Source organism: Lampetra fluviatilis, chromosome 4, assembly GCF_964198595.1.
Source record: "Lampetra fluviatilis chromosome 4, kcLamFluv1.1, whole genome shotgun sequence".
NCBI lineage: Eukaryota > Metazoa > Chordata > Hyperoartia > Petromyzontiformes > Petromyzontidae > Lampetra > Lampetra fluviatilis.
This window is the reverse complement of record NC_136278.1, coordinates 10,766,746-10,790,662: the sequence shown is the minus strand read 5'-3', so window position 1 is coordinate 10,790,662 and position 23,917 is coordinate 10,766,746. Positions and strand designations below refer to the sequence as shown.

The 23,917-nt window shown below is 45.4% G+C and overlaps 1 protein-coding gene across 1 annotated transcript in view; it reads right to left on the bottom strand.

Moving 5' to 3' along the window:
• Positions 1 to 2,812: 2,812 nt before the first annotated feature.
• The window catches only part of PEBP4 (phosphatidylethanolamine binding protein 4), a 282,010-nt gene continuing 260,905 nt past the window's right edge, over positions 2,813 to 23,917 (bottom strand). The window contains exon 7 of the mRNA XM_078855533.1: positions 2,813 to 7,549. Coding sequence (XP_078711659.1) covers positions 7,455 to 7,549 — 95 coding nt within the window. The 3' untranslated portion in view covers positions 2,813 to 7,454. The remainder of the gene's footprint in view (positions 7,550 to 23,917) is intronic.

Sequence of the window (23,917 nt, the reverse complement as noted above, 5' to 3'; positions counted from 1 at the left end):
CCGAAAGAACCAAGAAGATGTTTTTTATCTTTATTGTAAACTCGTGAAAATAAATTAATAAAGGTGTCCAGTTTGGGCGGGGCATTGCCCCCCGTGCCCCCCCCCCCCCGCAAACTCCACCCAGGGACACGTGAACAATCGCAAAGCTACGGGTTCAAATTCCGATCGGGGGAGGGGGGGGGGGACTCAGCCCATCATCTCTTCAGGGTCAGTAAAATCAGAAGTCAAGGGTGATGGTCTTTGTGGAATGTTTAATCTCCACCACTGACTCAGACCCTCCGGCAGAGATAAGCGCCACATCTTTTTTGAGCGACCGAAATATTTGACTTTGAGATATCATACAGCGTGCACCACTGCAAAAGATAAAAAAAAAGCTAAGATGTCCCTCTCCACCCCCATTTAGCCTTCATAGACTGTTGGGGCAAGTGGGCCCACCAGACCACCTTCACCTTACCCACAATACCGATGTTTACACATCTTACCAGGTACTCATTTAGGGCTGAGTCAACCTCGGGGAAGCCCAAGGGCCGAGCCAGACAATCGCCACTGATGTCGACCGTGGGTGGAAATGGAACCTGGGTCGCCGGGTTCATAGCGCACCGCTGCATTGCGTTCTACCGCTGCAATGCCACGAACAAAAGCACATTTGAGTGCAACTATCTTCACAGTGCTATTTGAATATTTTCACATTTTTTTGTTTAATCACCCACTGCGTTGCAGGCCTATCCCAAGCTTGCAGTAATAATTCTTTTATAATACGGCAGCAATCTCATATAATACATTTTTCGGCTGAAAAAATCTAACAACCCAAAACCTATAACCACTTCAGAGCGCAAGGTTTAGCGTGTTTTTGATTACGCGTACACAGATACCTCGCGGTAATGAACTCAATGCAACGTGTTCACCACTCGGACGCAGTGGTGAACAAGATTAATGGGAACCACCTCACCTTGACTTCGACAGGCCCGGTGTGTGCTGCATTGGAAGGTAATTTGGTTTTAATTTCCATGAGGAATGAAAGCTCTCGATGTGGATATTTTTCGCCACGGGCGTCAGTTTTCTGCCCTTATCACTTTGCTGGCATTTAGGCGTCAATGATGGCTTTAAGATGGGTAGACATCTCTCTGTTGTAAAGGGCAACTGGAGAAAAAAAAATCTACCTGTTACGACAGCGCAGTTATGTCCATGATAAACTTCAGTCTCTCCGGCTTGATGGATCCAATGTTAAGGCAGCTCAAAGTTGCACCCCGTGTGCACAAAGCCACGGAATTGTATAATGTGTGACAAACCTCTGTGTGTTGCATCGATCAATACGTGTGTGCACTTACCCAATTAAACATTTGTCAATAACATCTCGTCCACAGGGAAGAAAGCAAACATACAGAACAGGCAACCTTTCGAGCAACGTTTCTTCTTCATAGCAGAGAGATAATAAAGGGGCATTTTTTTTCCCGAGTTGTCACCTATTATATATTATTTTCCATTTAGTGCAGTGTTATTGACGAACGTGTTACGTCTTTGTTATTGGTGCTCATGCACCGCAGCCAAAACGCAGCGCCACGATATTGTGACACTTAAAAACACGAATGCGTAAAAAAAAAACTACACCGTGCATTCACGCGTGTCGCTGCTTGAGTTGGTGTGGGACGTTGCTCATCTCTGTTGGTAGCTCTTAGCCGGTGGTGGAAATTGCACATTCCTATGGCAGAGACCAGTACTTACATCCAACAATCACCGCTGAATACACTGAGAGAGAGAGGACATGCTGACATTAACGCCGTCGTCGCGATACGAATTGAACATGGCTTTGTGGCACTGCAGACGTCCGTGCTGGACGTCGATGGCACCAGAGATTAAGGGCGCCACGGTGGCGAGGTGTTAACCACCTCACTTGGTATACAGGCGTCGTGGGTTCGATCCCCCGACCCTGACGCCTGTTGTATATTCAGTTTGCATGTCTCTCTCTTATCTCCGTGGCCGTGTAAACTTTTCTCTGGGTCCTCCGGTTTTCCCCCTCCACATTTGTCAACGTACGTTTCGAGTATTTGGCTGCTATACATTTCCACGTGATAAGCCACTTCGTTTGGCTATCATTTGTGACAAGGTCGCGTCTGAAAACAAGCTAAATTGCTCAGTGGGTTTTACCTGGTAAAATAAACAAGTAAAAATTATAGTTGAAACCAAGATCGCTCGGATTGTAGCGTTGTGCCCGCACCCAATGTGCCGTTGCTTCTGCTACACAGAAACCCTCTCCCAAGCGCGCTAAGAGAACACTCATAGAGCCTGACTTGGTGCATGTGGTGGTTTTGTGCCCAGCCCCACACACGGTTGCCTTTATCTCCCCGGTGCTGATGTTTAAACACCGCACCGGATTTGACGCTGAGTCAGCCGAGAGGAGGCTCACTAACATGCTTGGTCAGGAATCACAGTCATGTCACCCACATTGTAGTGCAGTTGGCTTAGCCAGTGGGCCAATCCTTCCAACACACACACAAGCAAGAGACTTGGGTCTCATTCCACGTAACCATGACCATATTCAAAGCAAATACTTTGACATCAAGCTTTACTGGAACGTGTTTACAGATCTCTCTATTTTACCAATATTTACCCAGCTGGATGTTGCTCTTAGTAGAGTACTCAAGTCACAAACTCTAGTCAACTGTGGTTGCCCTACACAGAGAACGGTCCGATCATAAAAAAGCGTAATTTCCACCAATCACTCAGGCTTGGTCTCCCAACAGCGACACGTAACGTATCGCTGTCACATGAACAGGGAGACACTTTGATAGAAAAAAAACACGAGTACGCAGACTCACAGTGACAGCTCTTTAAAATGCTTTATTTCACCATTGCCCAACACCACGGCGCTCTCGCCCCATCTCACAGTTCTGCCGCGGTGGCCTCTCTCGTGGAGAGTTCAACAGCGCCAAGGAGAGCGAGAGAGAGAGAGGCTGTTTAGCAAAGTGGGGTTGGAAGCCCCTGTGACTTCACCTCACGCGGCAGAGCGTATGACAAAGAGGACTGCTCCACATTCTCAGACAAGCGAATCCTAACGTGCCGTCCATCTCCGAACGTTTACTACGCGCACCGCAAACCGCAGCGAATCTCCTGGTCTGCGGTGAGCACAGGAGAAATATCGCCGAAGAAAAAAACAAATTCACCGATGTGGCCCAACAGCGGTGGGACGGAATGCACGGTTGTACGGCAGCGATCGGTGGACGTACACGCATATATTTATTTATTTATTCCATGTGTTTTAGCCCAGGAAAGCCCCACTAAATTTCAAGAGTCATTTTCAGGAGGGCCCTGCCAAGTTTTCGGGGGGGGGGGGGAGGGGGGGTGGAGTATGTTATTTGGGAAATGACCACCCCCTGTTTCTGAGCAGCAGGGCTGTTTCCCAGAATAAATGTTGCAAGGCAATAGACATTGCGTGCCCTGTGATGCATCAGACACGTGTGTGGAAAGTAGAGTTGCCTGGGAAAATGCAATGACTTTCCCCCCAGATTGTGAACATTTCTCATGCCAATATCACCTGTTGCTTGTGACTCGTTATGGTTATTCACAGGGCCTAATGAGCCAACTGTTGCCGTATTTTTCACAAGGTTAACTGCTTTCAAAGCCGTAACAATAGATGCGTTCTTACTTAGGTGCGTTGCTCTTTGGGTAATGGTGCTGTAAGCTTTAAAATATAATGCAACTATTATCCAACTTATCTGCAGCACACTTTCCAAACTACTCTTGGTTGTGCGAGTGCTTTCAAAAAACATTCTCTCTCGAATGCTTTATCGGGTCGTACCGGGTGTTGTTTGTCATGATGGTCCAACGTTTCGCTCCACACGCCAGAAACTTCCTCCCAGCACGTGGAATATGGGGCATTGTGTTGAACATCAAGCGGACCGACCAGGAGAAAGCAATGAGCTGTCGTTTATTTTAAAATGCATAACCCTTGTCGTTTTTGCAAAGTTCCAAAGCAGACGATATGTAATTGCAACACCTACAAAGCATAGATATATCTGGCAAATAGCAAAGCTTGCAAATGCAATCTCTGACCTTTCAGCGTTAAATTCGGTAAGCTTTCAGTGCTTGTAACACTGTTTAAAATGTATGATTACGTCCAAATGAAAAAAAATATTTGCAATAATCATTCGTATAATAACGTGCACTTGTGTTTTTCACAGTGCATACATTTCAAGGCGGCAATGATTTGAATCGTGAAATAATGTTTTTGGCAGAAATTTGACAATGTATTAATCTGTACATTGTTCAAAAGTAATGTAACTACGTACAATGCAATTTCAATAATTGGGACTAAATTAAGGGCTGATTATCGTTACATGCCATGGTGTTAAAAATAAAATTTTGAGTAAAAAAATATGTCACGTATCAAAGACCATTCAATACCGTTGTCATATGTAGTTACACATCTCAAAAACTTAAGTTGGTTCTTGTTGACGAGCATATTGCGTTTTCCACTACATTATTAACAATGGGAAATGCAGCTGTAAGAAAGCAAATAACATTTTTTTTTTGCATGGACACGAAAAGACATATCCGTGCAATCGCAATCAACCGACCAATCATCTCTCCGGGGGTCTGTAAAGTGAGAATGTCCTCCACCGACTCAGAGCTGCCAATAGACACGAGCACGGCCTCCACGCATTTGTTTGAGAAAGGGGCCCCTTTGCCCCGTATGAGTGAAAAGTAGCATGGGTCGTCATTTCTCCCATGTCCATTTTGTAACGATTCTGGCATGTGCGATGGCTTGCTTCAAATGTTGGCTGCGTTGAGACATCCCGTGTTGTTGCTTTACGCTCTGTCTTTAGTCCAGTGGCCGGTTGCATAAAACACAGCCCAAGTGACGTATGCCCCCACCCCACCCACCACCCTTAAGTTGCACCGATCGAATTTGCAGACTAAGAGGAAATTCCACTTTAAATGGGACCGCATCTGATTAAAAAGGTAATTATACAACAAGCATATTGCGCGATCCCCTTTCATTGGAACGACAACAACAAGTCATCACGAACAATGTGGCAACGTAGCGCACTTAAAGTATACTTCCAACACTTTCAAAAACGCGATTCGAGCAAGCAAAATCCGAAAGAGTCATGAACAGTAGCTCACCCAGTTCAACGTTATTTCCAAGTTCTTTCGCCCATTTGCAACTGCTCGTAATTTAGTTCACACGGGGAATATTTAAAGAACGAACAACAAACAGCCTGCCGCATTGTCGACACAGTACCGAGGTGGTTGGCTGCAACTGCAGCTTGTCAAGCGCCAGCCTGAAGCTCCAGTGATGAGAAATAAGATTTGTCGCACCCAACGTGACTTTAGTGAGACCCACTGCTATCACAGTGCCCCCTAGTGATGTCTCCGCCACGGTCCTTTCACTTCCATACACAAGGTGGGATATTCCCACCCGCTGTGTTCATCGGCAACTTTTTATTTGAACATTTGAGCCACTCTTCCTCGAGTCTAGGGACAGCCTGTGAAATGTTCGTCAAATCTTAATCGACGGCTTTCGTTGGGAGGTTATCTTAGTGGACTTGACGAAACGGGTGAAATGGTTCCCTCTTCGGTATTTGTGTGAGGGGCATTCCCTCAAACTATTTTCATTTCATCACGTATGGGCCTACTGGGCTATACAGCTCTTTTTCTTGGTTCTTTCGGTAAATTCACGTAGAAGGGAAAAAATAAAATAAAAAGAAAACAATGGTTTTCACACCTGATGATGATGATTGCTTGTGTTGCAATCGAAACGTCGTGAGAATTGTATTGTTTTATTTTTATTATTTTATTATTTCCCTTCTATGTGACTTTACCGAAAGAACCAACAATATGAATCCCTGCAGTCACGAAAGCTTTAAATCGAAATGTATACAGCTCTTCTTCAGAAGCGACCTGACCACAAATGACAGCTCAACGAAGTGGCTCATCACGTGGCAATGTATTGCAGCCAAATACTCTGAACACATGTTTTTAAATGTGGAGGGAAAGGCTGGAGGGCCCGGAAAAAAATAAATCCCCACAACCACGGTGAGAACAAGTAAACTTCCAATATACAGCAGCAGGCGTCAGGGTTGGGATCTAACCCACGACCTCCTGCATACTAAGCGAGGTAGTTAACATTTCGCCATCGTGGCGCCCTAATTTGGTCACCCAATCAGTGAACTCGAGAAGTCTTTTAAAAACACATCTCCTGCAAATTACCATTGTTGTTCTCCCTCTGTACACTGTGGTCTCTTAACACCGTCATGAAGTCATCTTTGTCCGAGTCTTCACTCAGACCGGTAAGTTTCAGCCTCGCCACAGAAAGTCGCGCTTTGGTCGTTTTTGGTGGCCAGTCGTCGTCACCGTCATGCTTGATGATTTTTTTTTCATCGTCGGCATCGTCGTCGTCGTCGTCGATTTAAAAATCAAATGAACAAAGTGTAACACCGGAGTTTGCATTGTCGCTCGAGTACAGAGATGGCAGCGATGGGAGGGTTGGGGTCGTGGGCGGGGGGAGTGCCCCCCCCCCCCAAAAAAAAAACCCCTCACCCCCCCAAACGCCTTCCCTGCATCGCGCTGCTCGTGACCCCTGCACGACAATGCTAACGGCAATGCTATCAACAATGCTATAACAACAATGCTACAACGGCAATGCTAACGACAAAGCAAACGACAACGCTATAACGAAAATTTTATAATGGCAATGCTAACGTCACGGTTACGAAGCAAGCTGTTGGGACGCTTGCAACGACGAGCAAAAACATAAAAAACCCAAAAACAAATTCACGCTGGATTCCCGCCGCACAAACTTAATCGCAGTGCGCAGTACACGGGGGGCTCCATCGTTTCGGTCTATGGGGCTCAGGGCACGGAGAGCGAGATTTGAAAGTTCTAATGAATTGGAACCACTCCCGTCGGACCCGTCGCTGGGGGAGCTGCGATTTGACAGTCGAATCAGCAGTTGTTTTTAAATGAAATCTTTTTTTTTAATTCCACATCCTCACTCACATCATACATTGCAACATCCTGACATTCTGGACGGCATTAGCGGTTGTATCGACGGTAATCAGGCACTGGACTCATGAGAGCAGGCGGGGGAAGGGGGGGAGGGATTGGCCAGGTCATTGCCATTCTGGACTCGGGTATTTAAGACCCCATGTACGTGTGCATTCTTGTGCCGAATCAGCAGTTCTAATTTACAGAAGCAAATTTCTACCGCCGCCACGATTGATAGGGTTCTTTTTTTTTTGTAAATCATGAAAATAACACCGTTTCAGCCTTTTTTTTAGGGGGGAGGGGTTTGTGGCTTCATTTGAAAAAAATTTCCTCGCCCAAGCGAACTGGTTGTAATGCGCGTGCGTAGCTGTGCTTACATAGTCAAGGGGATTGCATTTGCAATGTTCAAGCGGCGTCGCGAGCAAGAGCGGGAAGCACAAGTGTCACAGCGGTGAGGCCGGACATTTTTACGAATCGTTGCCATTCTTGGTTATGAACTCGGCAGACGCCACTGGGACGCCCAGTTTGAAGCGTTCGACGAAGTCTTCGAACATCCATTTACCTGGCAGACAGACAGAGAGAGGAGAGAAGAGAGGCAACACGTCGACGATTGATGTTAGAAAATATCGCCGCCACGCACTGAGCCAGCACTCCTAAGATTCTGGGTTTTGAATAATGGGGGGGGAAATTAAACTCATAAATGTTTCTTTCCGGACAGTTGTTCGATGGAGAAACTGGCCTTTACCACAGAACACAAATTTAATCACCCAACCACGTCACCAACACAAATGAGCACCAGCTAATGCTCACTTGACTTTTACGTTGAAAGGTCAATATCTTCTAACATCTCTTAGCGCTCAAACAAGTGTTGGGTTGGAAGTCATCTCTCAAAGTGAGTGTGGCCTTGAGTCGGTGGTGAGATAGTCCACATTCCTATGGCGGGCGCCATACTCTCCTTAGTAGAATTGAATCACCACTGTTGGTGTTCCAGTGAGCCCTGGTTCACTTTACAGACCCTGGGTCGATGATGGGCTCAGTGGATGGACCCACAGCTCTGTCAACTAAGCAAGGGCCCATACGTATCAATATTTCCCATAAGCTTTGCTACAATCAACAACAAAACCATTATCATCATTAATCAAGATAACAGGACCGTCACCACTACATTTATCATCATTTAATATAACTTTATTCCATTATCATCACCATGATGAATATTTGCAAAGCAGTCAATGCAACATCTGGATCATGATCACCACCATCAACATTCATCAGAGTAAACAGATTCCATTATCATCCCAATGACTGTCCATAAATGACCGTTATTTATTTTCGTCACAAGATAGATGATTTACTAATGGAGGAAAACGCCTAAACATTCAAATAGAGTGTAAAACTGTATCTATTTATAAACGGCAGAAGTGTATGTTCCCGTCTCCTACCTTTATTTACAGATTTATTGCAGAGTAGCATTTATATTTATATTTCGGGTGAGCCACAGTAAAACGAGGCAGGCTAAAAAGACACACATACGTGCGCACTGTTCTGAAACAAGCCATTAAGGAAACAATGGGACAGCGTTACAATCTGTTTTTTATCGCCAGTGGATATAACCTTGTGCCTGAAGTTGCCTGAATACGGGGATGAATGAAATTAGGGTGAAGCGATATTGTCCCCTCCGTTTACCATTGTGACCCACAGCCAATACAAGACTGATTATGCGCATGAAACAACAACAACAACGTTGGGTACAATGCATCCATCTCTTGTATTGCACACTTGCACTGCCATTAACACGAGACAGCCTTTGCAAAAAATGAACTTTCCTTCGGATTGTTGCATTCGCCAACAGAATGCAAGAACAGTGATGAGGATTTGTGATGAAATCATCGCTTTCGTTATGAAATCTACGAGTTTCCTCAAGCTTTATTTTGAATAACCAGGTGAGAACTAAAGAGATCAGGATATCGTCTCATTCGCAAGAGTGGCGTGAGGCATGAGTCTGCCAAATGTGTATAATTACAATTGACAAATTTTTTTGAAGTTTGGACCCTGACACCAGGACACACAATGGGCCTATTCTTGCGAATTGACGTCAAGGGTTTTGTGAAGCAGTTAATACACCCGCCAGTATTAACCATGGTGGCTACCCAACTTTAACCACGAACCTCTTCAACAAGTGGCGACCGTGCGATTTCTGGGCCACATCACTGCACAGATGGAATTGCTACGTCGTAAACATTCCATACACGCATACCTGTCAACCCCTTCTCTGTGCGTACCTTATTACAGACCAATTCAGACCTTATTGGTCACTCCGTGCTCTTATAAATCTCAAAATTTCATCCTACACAGTCCCATCACAAGGGAGAAACTCAAACAAATTGACAAAAAAATGTTTTTGCCCGTTTTGAAACGGCTGTACGCTGTATAGACGTGAAACTTCAATTTCCCTGTACAAGAATACGGGTAAACCATATGGGTCGGCAGGTATGATCCATCTGGGTGGCCTTGTGGCAAAGAGTTCTTGTCTTGCAACTGGAAGGTGTGCAAACTAAAATCCCTGTCGAAGACTGACTCAGCCCATTATCTCTCAGGGAGATTCTAAAACCGATCTTGTGGGACGTCAGCAGTGATTTTCCTATGGATGGACCGGCCTCTGTCATAGGAATGTAGAATTTCCACCACTGGGTTGTGATCATATATAGATATGAGCATCACCTCATGCTGATTTAAACAGGTTGACAATATTTGTACGTAACCCCATTGAGATTTATTATGGGCAGACTGAAATAACTAGAGTTACCTCGGGGATATATTAAAAATATAACTAAGCACACAATACGCCTCGTTCACATGTACGTCCCTTCACATACATTTTTAAAAATGTCTTACGCATCCCATCAGCAACACATCCTTCCAGGAATGCATAACCTCAGCAGCATTGGTTCAACATAAGGAGACTGCACCGGTTTTGATCTTTAGTGTTATGCATTCCCAGAAGGCCATGCGGTAGATGGGATATGTAAAAAATACTTTTATTTTTCATGTGCAGGAACATATTTGTGAAGGAAGCAGATTAAAAATATAGTCGAAGCTTAGAGAGATTTTTGGAATCGTGCGATGATACCAGAAAATGTCACGTCATAATAGTAATGGCCCATATTTCCTAGAAAGGCCTTACTGAGTCTCAAGGCTCTTTTTCAGAAGGTTCCTGTAATGTTTCGATTTAAAGCTTTCGTGACTGCAGGGATTCATATTCTTGGTTCTTTCGGTAAAGTCACGTAGAAGGGAAATAATAAAATAATAAAAATAAAACATAATAAAATAATTCTCACGACGTTTCGGCCACAACGCAAGCAGCCTTCCTCAGGTGAAGAAACAGAGCTGTCGGAAAGACAGCGACTTAATGAACACTACGTGACTTTACCGAAAGAACCAAGAATAAGGTTCCTGTATTTAGGATGTCTGGTCAATTCCACGAGTGAATGTTTGGCTTGTGGGAGGAAGCCAGGGTACAAGGAGAAACACAAAAAATAAGTAGGATAGCGCTCATAGCTTTGCACAGACAGACTCAAGAATCCATTGCTGTGCTGCCATTTGTCAACTTAGCAAACGAGGCTATGAGGTCACATCGCATATCAACAGACGACCAACATTTCAGATTCCCCAAAGAAATGTAGAGGGAGGCTGTGCGGACTGCCCGTCTATTGTGCAACCAGACCGTGGGTATATTTATCCAGCTTGGGTTTATTTGAACTCTTTCCCGTTCCGATGGCGTACATGTACGTCCCGTTCCGATGATGTACATCGTCAGTTTTCCGTCCGGAAGAAAAAATTAAATTAAATAACTTTATCGGTACCCAGGTTCCCACAAGGCCATGCGAGAGGGCGCGTGGCACAGTTTGGCACCAGATGTCATAGAGTGCGGTCGTGTTGCTACGGTTCTCTGCAGTGAGAACAATGTCTTAAAAAAACAACGGCGCTACGCCTCTCTAAATAAAATTAACACAAACCGCTTGCGTGTTCCGAGATTTCAGCAGTGAATGGGACACCCACACTGCAACGTGCAGTCATCTTGGAATGGGTTAATTTCTATTCAGTTGTGGTGGCTCCTAATTAATTTGTGCTGGGTGTTTATGCACTGTTTAACTACGAAGTACGTTCTCTGTGTGGCATTACATCCAGATGTTAATTGACCTCTAACCACAAGACCGGAGAATGCACGTCATCGCTGCGAAAGGTAATCATTCAAAAACATCTCCCCGCTGCCTCCCACCAATTATATCCCAAAGATTCCATCAGTGTCATGTCAAGAGACTGAGACAGAGGATGGCCCTGGAAGATTGCTTCACAAAACTACTTCAGAAGTCAATGTCAAAAACCATTAATCCACCTGACGCATTTTGTTACGCAAATATTTGACATCGTTTAGCAATCAATCGAATCATCATAGGTCCCATTGCCGGAATATGCCAAATTAAGAGATAGAGCAAACTCAAGGTGACGTTTCTTTGTGTGCACAGTTATTGCACTTGAGAACCCAGTTCAATCACGGATGGCTGCCCACATTCATACGTGGGTTTCCTTGAAAGTGGTCATCGATCCACACATACACATACAAAGACACCTTTCCAGTGTTTGAGCTTTAAGTACACATTAGGGTGACAACAGAATATTAATGGGCGGCCAATGCAGATGGGGCCACCTAACTACAGCACACTGTTCCTCGAGCGGGCTCTTCGTGTTTAATCCGTTACACATTTAGACATACAATGCATAGCATTTCGTCATCACCATCGCACGAAATTAATGAACCCATGAACCTCGTTCAACCCCAAACACCTCCGCCAGTTCTGCATCGGCAGCCATCCGTAGAACTGTGATCCCAAAGCCAGCCGTTGGGCCTCTCTGCTGCTGGGGAGGGTTGCGATGATACCGCTACGCTCCTTTAATGGCTTCGGCTCAAGAGTGACCGCGAGGTACGTACCAGGTGGTCAGTGTGTCAGACTTCACCAATAACGTGGAGTTTCAGGACAGAGAAAGAGCCGTTCCCATAAGCCGAGGGTGTAGAGGAACACCGTTGCACGTTGTGGAAGTTGCAGTCTTCTTCCTTCTCCTTCCGTATGGCAGGGTGACGAGTTCTACGCCGGAATTGTGGAGCCAGCCGAGGGCCACGGGAGTGATGGCGGGAATGTCCAAGATTCCACCAAGCGAATTACCCAAGTGGCCATTGTTGCACGATGCATTCCGTGGCACTCGCACTCCCCACGGAGTTGTGCTCATTTCATCAGCGGCAGAGAGATGATGGGCCGAGTCGATCAACGGCTGAACTTTGAACTTGGGGTAATAGGATGAGTGTAAGTCAAGTGCTCAACCATCTGCGCCACCCTGTCTGCAGATATTGCTACTTCTACTATTATTACAGTAATCCCTCGCCACTTCGCGGGTTCAAGTTTCGCGGCCTCAGTGCATCGCGGATTTTTCGAACTGATTTAAAGGCCTCATTATACCTGTGCAGTAACACCATCATCATCATTCATCATCACATTCATCGAACTGCACAGGTCTGTCATCGTCGTCATTGTCATCGTTATTGTCATCGTCGTCGTCGTCATTACTGGAGTCAAGTCTCAAGATACTACTGTCATTGGTGAGTGTAGAACACCATAATACGTATTGTATGAGAGAGAGAGTGAATGTATAATATTAAGGTTTTGTAATTAAATAGATTTAAGTAAAATATATATATATAAAGTATAAATATACATATTTTAAACATTCTGGTACCCACACACACATATACGGAAATTCCTAGGGGGCCAATCCTACTTCGCGGATTTTCACCTATCGCGAGGGGTTCCGGTCCCCATTAACCGCGATATACGAGGGATCACTGTATTACTCTTCCTCCTCTTGTTCACCCAGGAGAGTCTTGCTGAGTCTTGAGACTCTTTTTCTGAAGGGCCTTGACAAGTTTTTATTTTTTTAAACAGGGGGTGATGTTGCTGTTGCTTCTATGTGCGACGCCAGTTGATTACATTTGCAAGGCAAGTTTTGGACATTGGTATGTCAAAGCCAGTGAGAGTGCATCATACAAGTTACATTGTAGCAGTTAAATTGTGTGTTTCGTTTAGCTATGGCTGGAAACTTGTAGAACCCAGAGGAAACCCATGCAGAACAGGGGGAAAAAATAGACTTCACACAGAAAGGTGCTCGAATCTGGAATCAAACCCAGGTGCTTTTTGCTGTGAGGCACGAGTGTTACCACTGTGCCACTGCCCTGTTGCCCCAAAATATGAAAGTATAACATCAAAAACATGAAAGGTGCATATGAATAAATAAATAAATAAATCTATTGTACGCCTTCCACAAAAGAAACATTATGAATGCAAAAGCCTTTTTTGCTTGAAGACATTTTTAAATTAAACCGATTTTTTTTTGTTCTGTGGCAAGCTTTAATAGCACACGGTATGTTCGTTTTCTCAGCTCGACATAGTCCAAAGCCTAAAAGCACAGTCTGTTCATTGAAAACCTATCGCTTCTGCTTCCAAATCATATTTCGTGTCTTTTCCCCACGCCACCCACCCCCCTTTATCTTTTGGCAAAAAAACTCACCACCCTCCGTTCTCTTCATCGCCCTCGGTGAAATTATACCAAGCAAATTACTTCTTTAAAACACCGCTACCTCCTACAGCACCCACACCCCTCCCGCTCGTCCCAAAAATAATAACCCCTCCCCCGCCTCGCACGGTGAACGGTTTCGCGTCCGTTCCCTTATGGATGATATCAAATGGAAGGCGTTCCACTGTGGAGGGTTACCATGGAGAGTGCAGGATTTTGGTGACTCATGTCTACACCCGCCAGAGCTAACAAGTCCTCGTGAGCGGGCTGGCTAACGGCAAAGCATCAGTATGGATTAGCCAAAGCCACCTTGCTCCCAACCCCACCGCACACACCCGAGGCTTGGTCCTCTCCTAGGCCCTTGCTGCCCAAACTGACATTTCACTGCATCGCCTATCGGCGTTGCCGGGCACAATGCGGGCGATGTGGACGGCGCAAGAAAATCCAGCGCTGGCGCTAACTATTAACTAATTATTTGACTTTTTTATTTGACCAGGTAAGGCCCACTGAGCGACCTGGCCACAAATGATAGCCCTACGAAGTTGTGTATCATGCATGTGGAAATTGATAGCAGTCAAATACTCTAATTCTAAATATTGAGGGAAAAATGGATGACCCGGAGAAAAATCCACACCACGGGGAGAACACGTAAACTCCAAATACATACAGGTGCCAGGGTCTGGATCGAACCCATAACCTCCTGTATACCAGGCAAGGTAGTTAACATCTAGTCACCGTGGTGCTGGGCTATTAAAGGCACGAATATGCGTTGGATCTCCACCTCTTAAATACCACATTTTTTCCTCTTCAACGGGTGTGTCTGTCTCTCAAAAAGCTCCCAGCACGTGGGCTGTAAAGTATGTAAGTTCAACTTCTTTCGCACCATACACAGCCAAGCGTGCTAATTAGAGGTGCACAACGTCGGAACGTTGTGCCGAACAACGCGCGGTCCGGCGCGAAGACCCCTCGGTGTGCTGTTTGGCACGGCCGTGAGACCCTACCCAGCAGCGTGTACATTGTGTCACCTGTTGTGATTATGGCAGGTCAACGGTGGTCATCTCAGGGAAGGACTGGGCCTCGCCCTGAGAATGTGGCGTTTCCCCGATTGGCTCAGGGTCGCCGGTAGAATCGGGTGCCGCCCAATTGCACAGACATATTTTGACTTTGTTACGATCGTTATAGCAGGTGAATATTTTATTTTGTCGTGAATTTATGTGAACGTGTTTATTCGTTAGGTTGGATGGCGCTGTGCCAGAGCATTTTCCCTGCAATCTGTAGGTTGTGGGTTCAATACCCAGTTGGAGGTCCATTCAGCCCATCATCAAACATCAGCATCCTCCTCCCAGGGTCAATACAATATAACATAAGTCACGTTTTGTGGACACTGAACAAAAGCTGTCTTGTTAATATCCTGGGTTCTGCCAGAAGACTTACAATACAGAGTCAAGGCCTCGAGTGGAGATGAGCACTGCCTAATGCTCAATTGAGCAGGGAGAAATGTTTTAACGATCATTCATATTTCCAATACACTTCTTAGCTGAACATATTTCTGAAAGTCGGTCACATGGGGTTTCCTTAACTTGATCGCTTATCAATACGTGCATTGAGGCATCTTGCCCTGTGGCAGCGGCAACTCGAGCAATTGCGTGCTGCTTATGTCCAGCAAAAAAAACTGCACGGCAGTCCACTCAATCGCGTCATGATAGTTATAGGCTCATTTAAGAGGACGTGAAACCCGGGAGGAAAATATCGGTTATTTTGTAGGCAGTTACCTAGCCTGAGTGTTCTGGGTATTCCACGGCTCTTTAGAATCTTCCGAGGCTACAAGAGAGTTGTTTTTTTTCGCACAGAAATGCGACTGTCAGGTGTGCCACCAAAACTGCCCTTTGAGTAGCGTCACTGGACTAAGTGCGATTCGCCTTGTGTAAGGAATTCCGCGTAAAAAAAGAAAATCAACACTCCAGCTCTCCGACGTGTTTTTCTGGACGTTACCGCACGTTAATTCGGCGCGATGTCCCGGCGTTTACGCGCTGCGTGACAGGAGCTTCTTTATAATCAACGTTTTTGGGTTTAGATCGCGTTATTTATAAATGTGTCGTAACCCTCCACCACCCGACACGGCCAATCAGCTAAAAAGTGGCACGTTGACAAAAGACAAATAGTTCACTACTTTAGCCCACCGGTGTGTTGAAGCGTGAAACCACAACATTTACAATTTTTGAGTACGACGTTTCGCTGGTAATTGCATCCAGCATCATCGGGCAATTCGCCAGAATTGCCCAATGATGCTGGATGTCAACGTGACACTTGTTTGCTGATTGGCCGTGTCGGGTGGTGGAGGGTTACGCACATTTATAAATAACGCGATGTAACCCAAAAACATTGATTATGAATAATATTTGTCGCGAAAGCCTACGTGTTAAAAGGAGCTTCTTCGGCAATCAAATCGTACCACGGTTTTTTGTTTTTTTTCGAACCCGTGAAGCACAACTGTGAAGCACAACCTCAGCGCTAACTTGCAAGCCGTCCTGCAGTCGTTTCACCTCCCAGTTACGTCACGACCCATACGCACGGTGTCATGAGACACTCTCCTACACGCTAATCTGAGTTGCGGGGGAACGACAACAAACTAAACACAAAAAGCAGTTGGACAAGAAGTGAGTTTTCAATCTAGGTGATTTAAAAGTGCATAGCTCCAGTGGCTTCCTAATATTGGAAGAGCGTTCCAGATTGCCACAAAAGCGCGTCTGAAAGCACGCGATGCGGTGACCGTCTTCGTTCGATGGCCAGCCAGAAGCCGCTTGCGAGGATGACCGGAGTTTGCGTGACGATGGTTTATGCTTCTTGATGAGGTCAGCAAGGTATTGTGGTTAGAAGCAAGGTATTGTGGTTCTATGACATTCCACCCTATGGGGTTTCGTGCTGACATTTGAGGGCTGTGGGCCTTCTCCCTGCTTCCAGTCCGAGTGCGGTAAAGCGGGGAGAATAAAAAAAAAGAGTACATCGTTATCCTGGCGTGGAGCATAATTCTCTCCCACGTGTGAAAAGTATTGACCTCTGCCCAGTCGCTGGCAACAGTGTTAAAAAAAACCCCCAAAAGGCAGCTCCAATGCCGGTGCATGTGGCCCCCCCACCGCCCCCAAACGGCGTTTGGTCACCGCCAGCAGCTCGGGGAGATTCGGCGGGGACAGCCGAGACAGATTGCTGCTGGGTGCGTCGACTGGGAGGCAGCGACCGTCTGCAGCCTGGGTGCGGATAATTAACGTGCCCTCTGCGCTGGGCCTTGCGCTGCGCCTCCGTGCAAAGCAGCGCGGCCTTCAGGGGTTAATCCACGCTCACTGTGAAGGGAATCATGACACTCGAGGAGAAAAAAAGTAATGGTGATAAGATTAGATTTTTTATTTTGTGCACCCGCCGAAAACAACTGTTGAGGTACAATTGTTGGCTTACGTGGAATTTATTTAATTTATTTAACCTTGCATGTATGCCACGACATTTCCGTGACTGTTTCCACGGAGATGGCATTGCGACAAAGCGTAATGAAACGTGATAACCACGTGATTTAACTTGAAAATTGTTGCCGTTTATAATGTGGTGTCTAAATATGCCTACAGAGCATATCTGTAGATTTGCACAATGCAACATGCCTGGTATGTCTACATTGTAGTTTAATGTTCTGTTCCTGAGGAATTTACCCTTGCATCTGAACGGAATTGTTTGTGTTTTCAATTATACTTGAACGCACCTCCCCCCCCCCCCCCAATAAAAACCCAACAATGATGGTATTTATACATTTAGGGCAATTTTTGCAGATTTAGAGCTTAATGATGGTATTTTTTCAGGAATTAAATTTGGCTTTCCTAACATCGCAAACCTACTTTGAGCAATTAAAAAAATAAAAAATATATATCATTGTCGAGTGTACGTTCCAAAATGCTAGGGTCAAAGTGTATCTTTGCTCACGAGTATTGACATGATTCTCATCTTCGGTGGTGACCCTGAAATGACACATTCCTCTGGCGGGGACGAGTCTACACACAAGACGAGCACTGTTGACTTCCCCACAAAGCGGGACTCGTTTTTATCAACCCTGCAGGTGGGTGATGGGTTAAGTCAAATCCAGGCAGTCACCCACGGCGATAGCAGATTCACAAGTTACGAGGTCGATTTGTAACATTTATAGCCGCCTGTGAAATACAGCGATAGCCAGGTGTGGTGACACTCGCCTGTCACACAGGAACTTGAAGCGAACATTTGTGGATCGCCCCCCTGTGATCAAACACGGAGGAAGGCACCCCACCTTCGGGCAGCAGTGCAATGCAGGAGAGCAAGCAGGAGGTGCCCACCCACCCGCGAAGGGTTTTGAGCGTTCTCACACTCGCGACGGCAACCTGTTACCGGCCTCTCTTTATAGCCCTAAGTGCTAATAGTTTTAAGTCGCGGTCACAGACTGGACATGGGGTTCCATCAAACTCTCACGGAAGACAACCGTTTTGAAGGTGAAGAAACAAAGAAGCAATGTTCCATTCCCTTGTCTGTCCTGGGGCTTAAACTAAGAAACAGAGGTATTGGATCAGTGGTCTGACATGTATCAGCCCCCCGGGGGGGCTAGTTTAAAAACAAAGGGCTTTTTCTTTTCAACTTTTACCTTGAATCATTCCACGCTGTCATTATTTTGAAGAAGTATTTTTTGAAAGCAACAAAATATTCTTGAGCATTACTGACCAGCGATTTAAATAGTATCTACCTGTGACCAGGCCTACACGTAAATATCATCACGAGACACTCATTACTGGCAATTCAGTTATAGCAGATGCCTCTCAGTGGAGACATACGTGTGTTTAATGAAGTTACCGATTACCGTCCTGGAAGGAAATCCATGGTAACCCACCAGTGGTGGATTGTTCAACTCACATTCAAAAAGTCACAAATTCACATCCAAGTTGAGAGGTTGACGCAACCAATAAGTTACCATCCTATAGATTGTTCCCTCCAATAAGAATGTGGAATTCCCACCACTGGCTCAGGGCGACCAACAGAGATTTAACATAAATTATTGAAAACCTTTTTATAGAGCTATTTTTCAAACGCGACCTGGCCACGAATTATAGCTCAATGAAGTGGCTTATTATCACGTGGATATTTATAGCAGCCACATACTCTAAAACACATGTTTCTAATTGCGGAGAGAAAAACCGGAGGACCCGGAGAAAAATTCACGTGACCACGGGGAGAACACGCAAAGTCACCTGGTATACAGGAGGTCATGGGTTCATTCCCAAACCTGACACCTGTATATTTGGAGTTTACATGTTCTCCCTGTGGTCGTGTGGATTCTTCTCCGGGTCCTCCAGTTTTTACCTCCATATTTAGAATCCACACGCGATTAAGAGTATTTGGCTGCTGTAAATTTCCACGTGCTAAGCCACTTTGTAGGACTATAATTTATGGTCAACTCGCTTCTGAAAAAGAGCCATACAGCTCAATGAGCCTTACCTGGTTAAATAAAAATAGTTTAGTGTAATTGTAGCTGTGCCAGACTAACTCGGCACGGCCCCAGCATGGCTCGTTTGTGCAATGGAAAATAGATATACGACTTGAGTTTTAAGGGTTTAAGTACAATTTGGCAAACTGCATCTCTTTTACCAGCAGGCTAACAATTTTAAATGATACATTTTAGAAGCGGACAAGTTAAACCAGGCAGCATGGAGAAAGTTACGTGAGGCTATACGTGAATAGAACATGTTATCAATAGATTCGATTGAGAAGATTCAAACCATGCCCACTACAAAAATAAGTAGTATATGGGAAGCACATGTAATGACCGCATTTGGTCATAATAGTTTTATAGGAATGCTCTTTAGCGGTGCGGTTGTTGTTATTTGAAAATTTGTCACGGAGGCCCAGACTATTCAGATATGCTTCTCATGAAATGGCTTCTGCCTCGACGGTTACTCTGCAAGAGTCTACGCTTACTCCAAACGTCCTCACTTTCTGCTCGTTTTATATCCAAATAAAGAGCACTGTTGCTTTGCCATTCATGGGAAACCGGGCCCTAGCGTGAGGCATCCAGCATCACAATGCACGAGCGAGCAACGTGAAACAAGGCTTGGTCAGAAACATAATAAACGTCTCCATAATGCAAGTTTTTTGGGTTAGATCGCGTAAATATGTGTCGTTAAACCCACCACCACCCGACACAGCCAATTAGCATGCCATAAGAGAGAGAAAATACGGCATAATATAAGTGAATTAAGTCACATTTCGAAATCAATAATGAGTAACAGCGTCACTGCAAATTACTGGAATATAATCGACACATTTACACAGCAATCAGCCGATAATATATTTAACAAAACTGACACTGCAAAAATGAACAAATTTGCTAGACTAATAAACAACTCTCAACTAAAAACGAACATTTTATAAACAAAACGGTTACCAACATGACTAACATTGAATTAATTATCCAGCGATATGGTTTCAGTCCTGTCGAAAGGTCTTAACGTTGCTGTTGCCCCACGTACAATCCCTGTCGATGAGCATATTGCTGAAGTGGAATCAGCAGTCAGACATGTAAATAATACATTGTTACAGGGAGGAACAACAGGTTCCACACTGCCCACCAGGGATTTTTTATCTGTCTGTCGTGCATAGCCACGCCCTTGATTTGTATCTCATAGAGCGCTTCGGGCGGGGTCAGCACCACGTGACGCGCCGCCGCCCCACGTGACACGGATCGCACGAACGCGCTGTCCAACCAAGTTCCTACCTGCCCACTCCGAAGGAACATGTTTAACACAATACTTCAATACGAATTACCGCTTGTACGGCTATTTTAGTACACACAATCGACAGGAAGTACAACAGCAATGGGCTTGTATAATGCACATGCATACTGCACGTTGATTACCATATACATAACCCAAACGGCAATGGATACCCATAGTCATTTATATACATTCATTAATCCCCCCCACCGCCACTTCGCCAATAAGAGCTCACAAGTGTTGTCATCACATATTTAAGGAACGAAACAGGGCTGTCGCCTGATGAAGCTAGTTGTAATTACTGGCGAAACATCGTACTTTGATGGTAAATGTTGTGGCTTGGCTCTCCAACACACCGGTGTGCTGTACTAGTAACGAATTGGCCACGTTCTGTTTACGTGACAAACCTTACTAGTTGGCTGTGTCGGGTGGTGGCGGGTTTAACGACACATTTATATATTTACGCGATCTAACCAGCAAACAAAACCCCCTGTATTTTGGATGATATTGGTCGCGAAAGCCTCCTCCGTGTTAAACTGACTTCACGTTCTTGTTATCTGGCCATGCGGCGCTGCGGTTATAAGCGCTTCACTCAATCAGAGGGGGGGTCGTGGGTTGAAATCCCAGCCGGCTGCCTGAAAGAGAACTGGGACGTGAGCAGTGGTTAGGACTGTTTAGTGTCTAAGAAATGTGGAATTTCCGCAATGGCGCGCGGGACAGCCAACAGCAGAGCTGGCCAATGTATAAATTTGTTTGAGCAAGGAGACGTGAGCCGCTCTTTGTCCACTGCACAGCCGAGCTGCGTTTGGGCTCTTCTGGGCCACTCCCGGCACGGCTCAGGAGGCCCCAGGTTGCTTCTCCACCGCAGAACCCATGCCGTGCCACCGATGTCGCACCCGCAATGAACGAGTTGCTTCACCGCATGTACGACAACAATTATTGATCCAGCTGCAGGCCCTGATTGGCCCAAAGCCAGCTTCAGTAAGTTTTGTGGGGCTCGAGTTTAATGGTTTGAATCTGGCTCAGCTTGACAAATAGCCAGTTGAAAACCATCGCCGAGGATGGCAATGCTGGTGCAGATAGAATGCTCCAGTGGAATAGCGTATTCGATTTTTTTGTTTGGTACTGCTTTCCTATGGCAAAGGGAAATTAGCAACGATACGTGTGGATATTGAGGTTATTAGGACATTCAATAGCCTCTTGGTATACCCTTTGGTTATTTCGGAAAAGTCACGTAGGTAGAAAAAATAATAGTTCACAAGGTTTCGATCGCAACACAAGCGACCGTCATCAGGTGAGACAAACACAGCAGGACTGCTGTCCCACCTGATGTGTTGCGATCGAAACGTCGTGATCTATTATATTTTCTACCTACGTGACTTTACCGAAAGAACCAAAGAGTATGGATTCCTGCAGTCACGAAAGCTTCAAATCAAGCCTCTTGGTGCTGTATTGCCTTTTTGTCATCAGTTTGCTCATGGGCTACTTCAGGATTTATTTTTTATCACAAGCATGCACTCTTTCATGCGAATTATTTTTCAAACCAGACTCTTCTTGCTGAAACCAAGAAGGATATCCAGAAAGTTGCATATACATATATTATGTCATGAGTTTCCGATTAATCAAGCAGCCAAAGTCACGTATCGCAGGTGTCGCCGCACTCAAACGAGCACTGGGGCAGTACTCTTTGTTTTTTTCGGTAAAGTCAAGTAGGTAAAAAATAAAATAAATGAAAACAACTAAATAAAATCACGACGTTTCAGGCGCAACACAAGCGTCCTTCTTCAGGTGGGGACAACGTAGCGAAAGCACAACCGCTTAAGTGTGTCTAAGAGATGGCTGTGACGAGGAATTATATAGTCGCGGGGGATGGAGGGAGGGGAGGGGCCATGGTGAGTGTGTGGGCGGGCTGTGGACTGGGAGGCAACGTTGTGAAAGCAACGGACGCTGGGAGGCAACGCATGGAGTTCAAACCGAAGCTTTGTGATGCAGGGGGCAGAAGTAGATAAGAAAGCTAAGATTAAGCAGCCTTTTGTTATGCTGCCGGGGGGGGGGGGGGTAAATTAGAAATGCGCAAGATGAAAAACAACGTGTGGCAATGGTGATGGTAGTGTGTGAAGCTGGGGGTAACAGACTGGGAATATGGATATGATTATGAAAATAAATCTAAACTGGCTGTCTAGCAGTAAACTGTACGGCAGCTAAAGTTTAACTTGGTTTATTACATCCTTCCAATGATTGCTCAATTTGAATCCATCCTCTCGGTTGAGAGAATGGGGCAGTACTCTACTCATCAATATCGAGAGGCTGGGTTCAGAGGTGGAAAATTCCACATTCCCATCACCAGTGCTACTAGTCTCTGCTTTGGACACAGTGGTAAGAGTTGTATTAACCCCGGAGAGATTGTGTAAAAAAAAAATCAACCCCCGACTCCGATTCCAACTCACAACCTTCCAATTGTGAGTCAAACGCTCTGCCAAGGGGCCCCACTTGGTCGGTTCCAATGTCACGGGATACTCCGATTCCGTTAACGTGATCTCAATGTGTGTCGGAAGCCCGCATTGTTAACCTTTTGCAGACGCATATAAAATCTTTAAGCAATACATTATATCAGACATGCACCCGCATTATTGCTAAATATTTTAATGGATTTCAGATAAATGTATTATATACAAATGCACATGGTTGCATGTGCACATGTACAGTTAGGTATGGAAAACATATCCCGTCATACAACAAAATGTGTGCGTACAACGCTCTACTGATCGCAGCTTAAATACGGCATTGTAACGAGCGCCACGATTTGCCGACCAATGGAGCACGCTGGACATAACAGGAATAACCTGCGCTAAATGCCTAACATACATCTTTATATTGCCAAATAGGACAATTAAGGCCTTCTCGAGGATGTCTGCTTGACATTTAGTGTCGGATTCCGAGGAGAGGCAGAGAAAAGGTTATTGATGGCCCCGCGCAAGACATTGATGGCCATCCAAAAGCCAAGGTCTGATTTGTTTTGACAGCGCAGGATACGGGTGGCTGCTCCCTGGCGATCTCGAGGCACCCGTAGCTGACTAATCCATCAGCGGAGTTCCCTGTGCCGCTCTGGCCCCCAACACACACCACCAAGCCCCCCTCCTCCCAGTGCCGGATTAAGCTAGTGCGAGACCTGTTGCATCTGTTAAAAAGGGGCCCTAAATATTAAAAGAAACATAAAAAAAAATGTACTTGCGTAGTCAAATTATTATATTATTTTTTCATTTGCTATGCAGCCAGATAATACTACAAATCGCTAATCTTAAACACCCAGTCGTTCAGAAAAGTTGAAGGCAGTATCGTACTATAGTAATCGAGTAAATGCACCGGAATTGATAGCTTGAACGCATTTAGCACGGGGCCCTTGAAAGTGCGGCGCTCGTAGCTACTTTTGCTACGAGGGTAATCCGGCTCTGCCCAACACACACCGCAAATCCCCCGCCTCCCTTCATCGCCGCCGCTTCCCGGTCGCACCGCACCGCCGTTTAACAGCGAGAGCA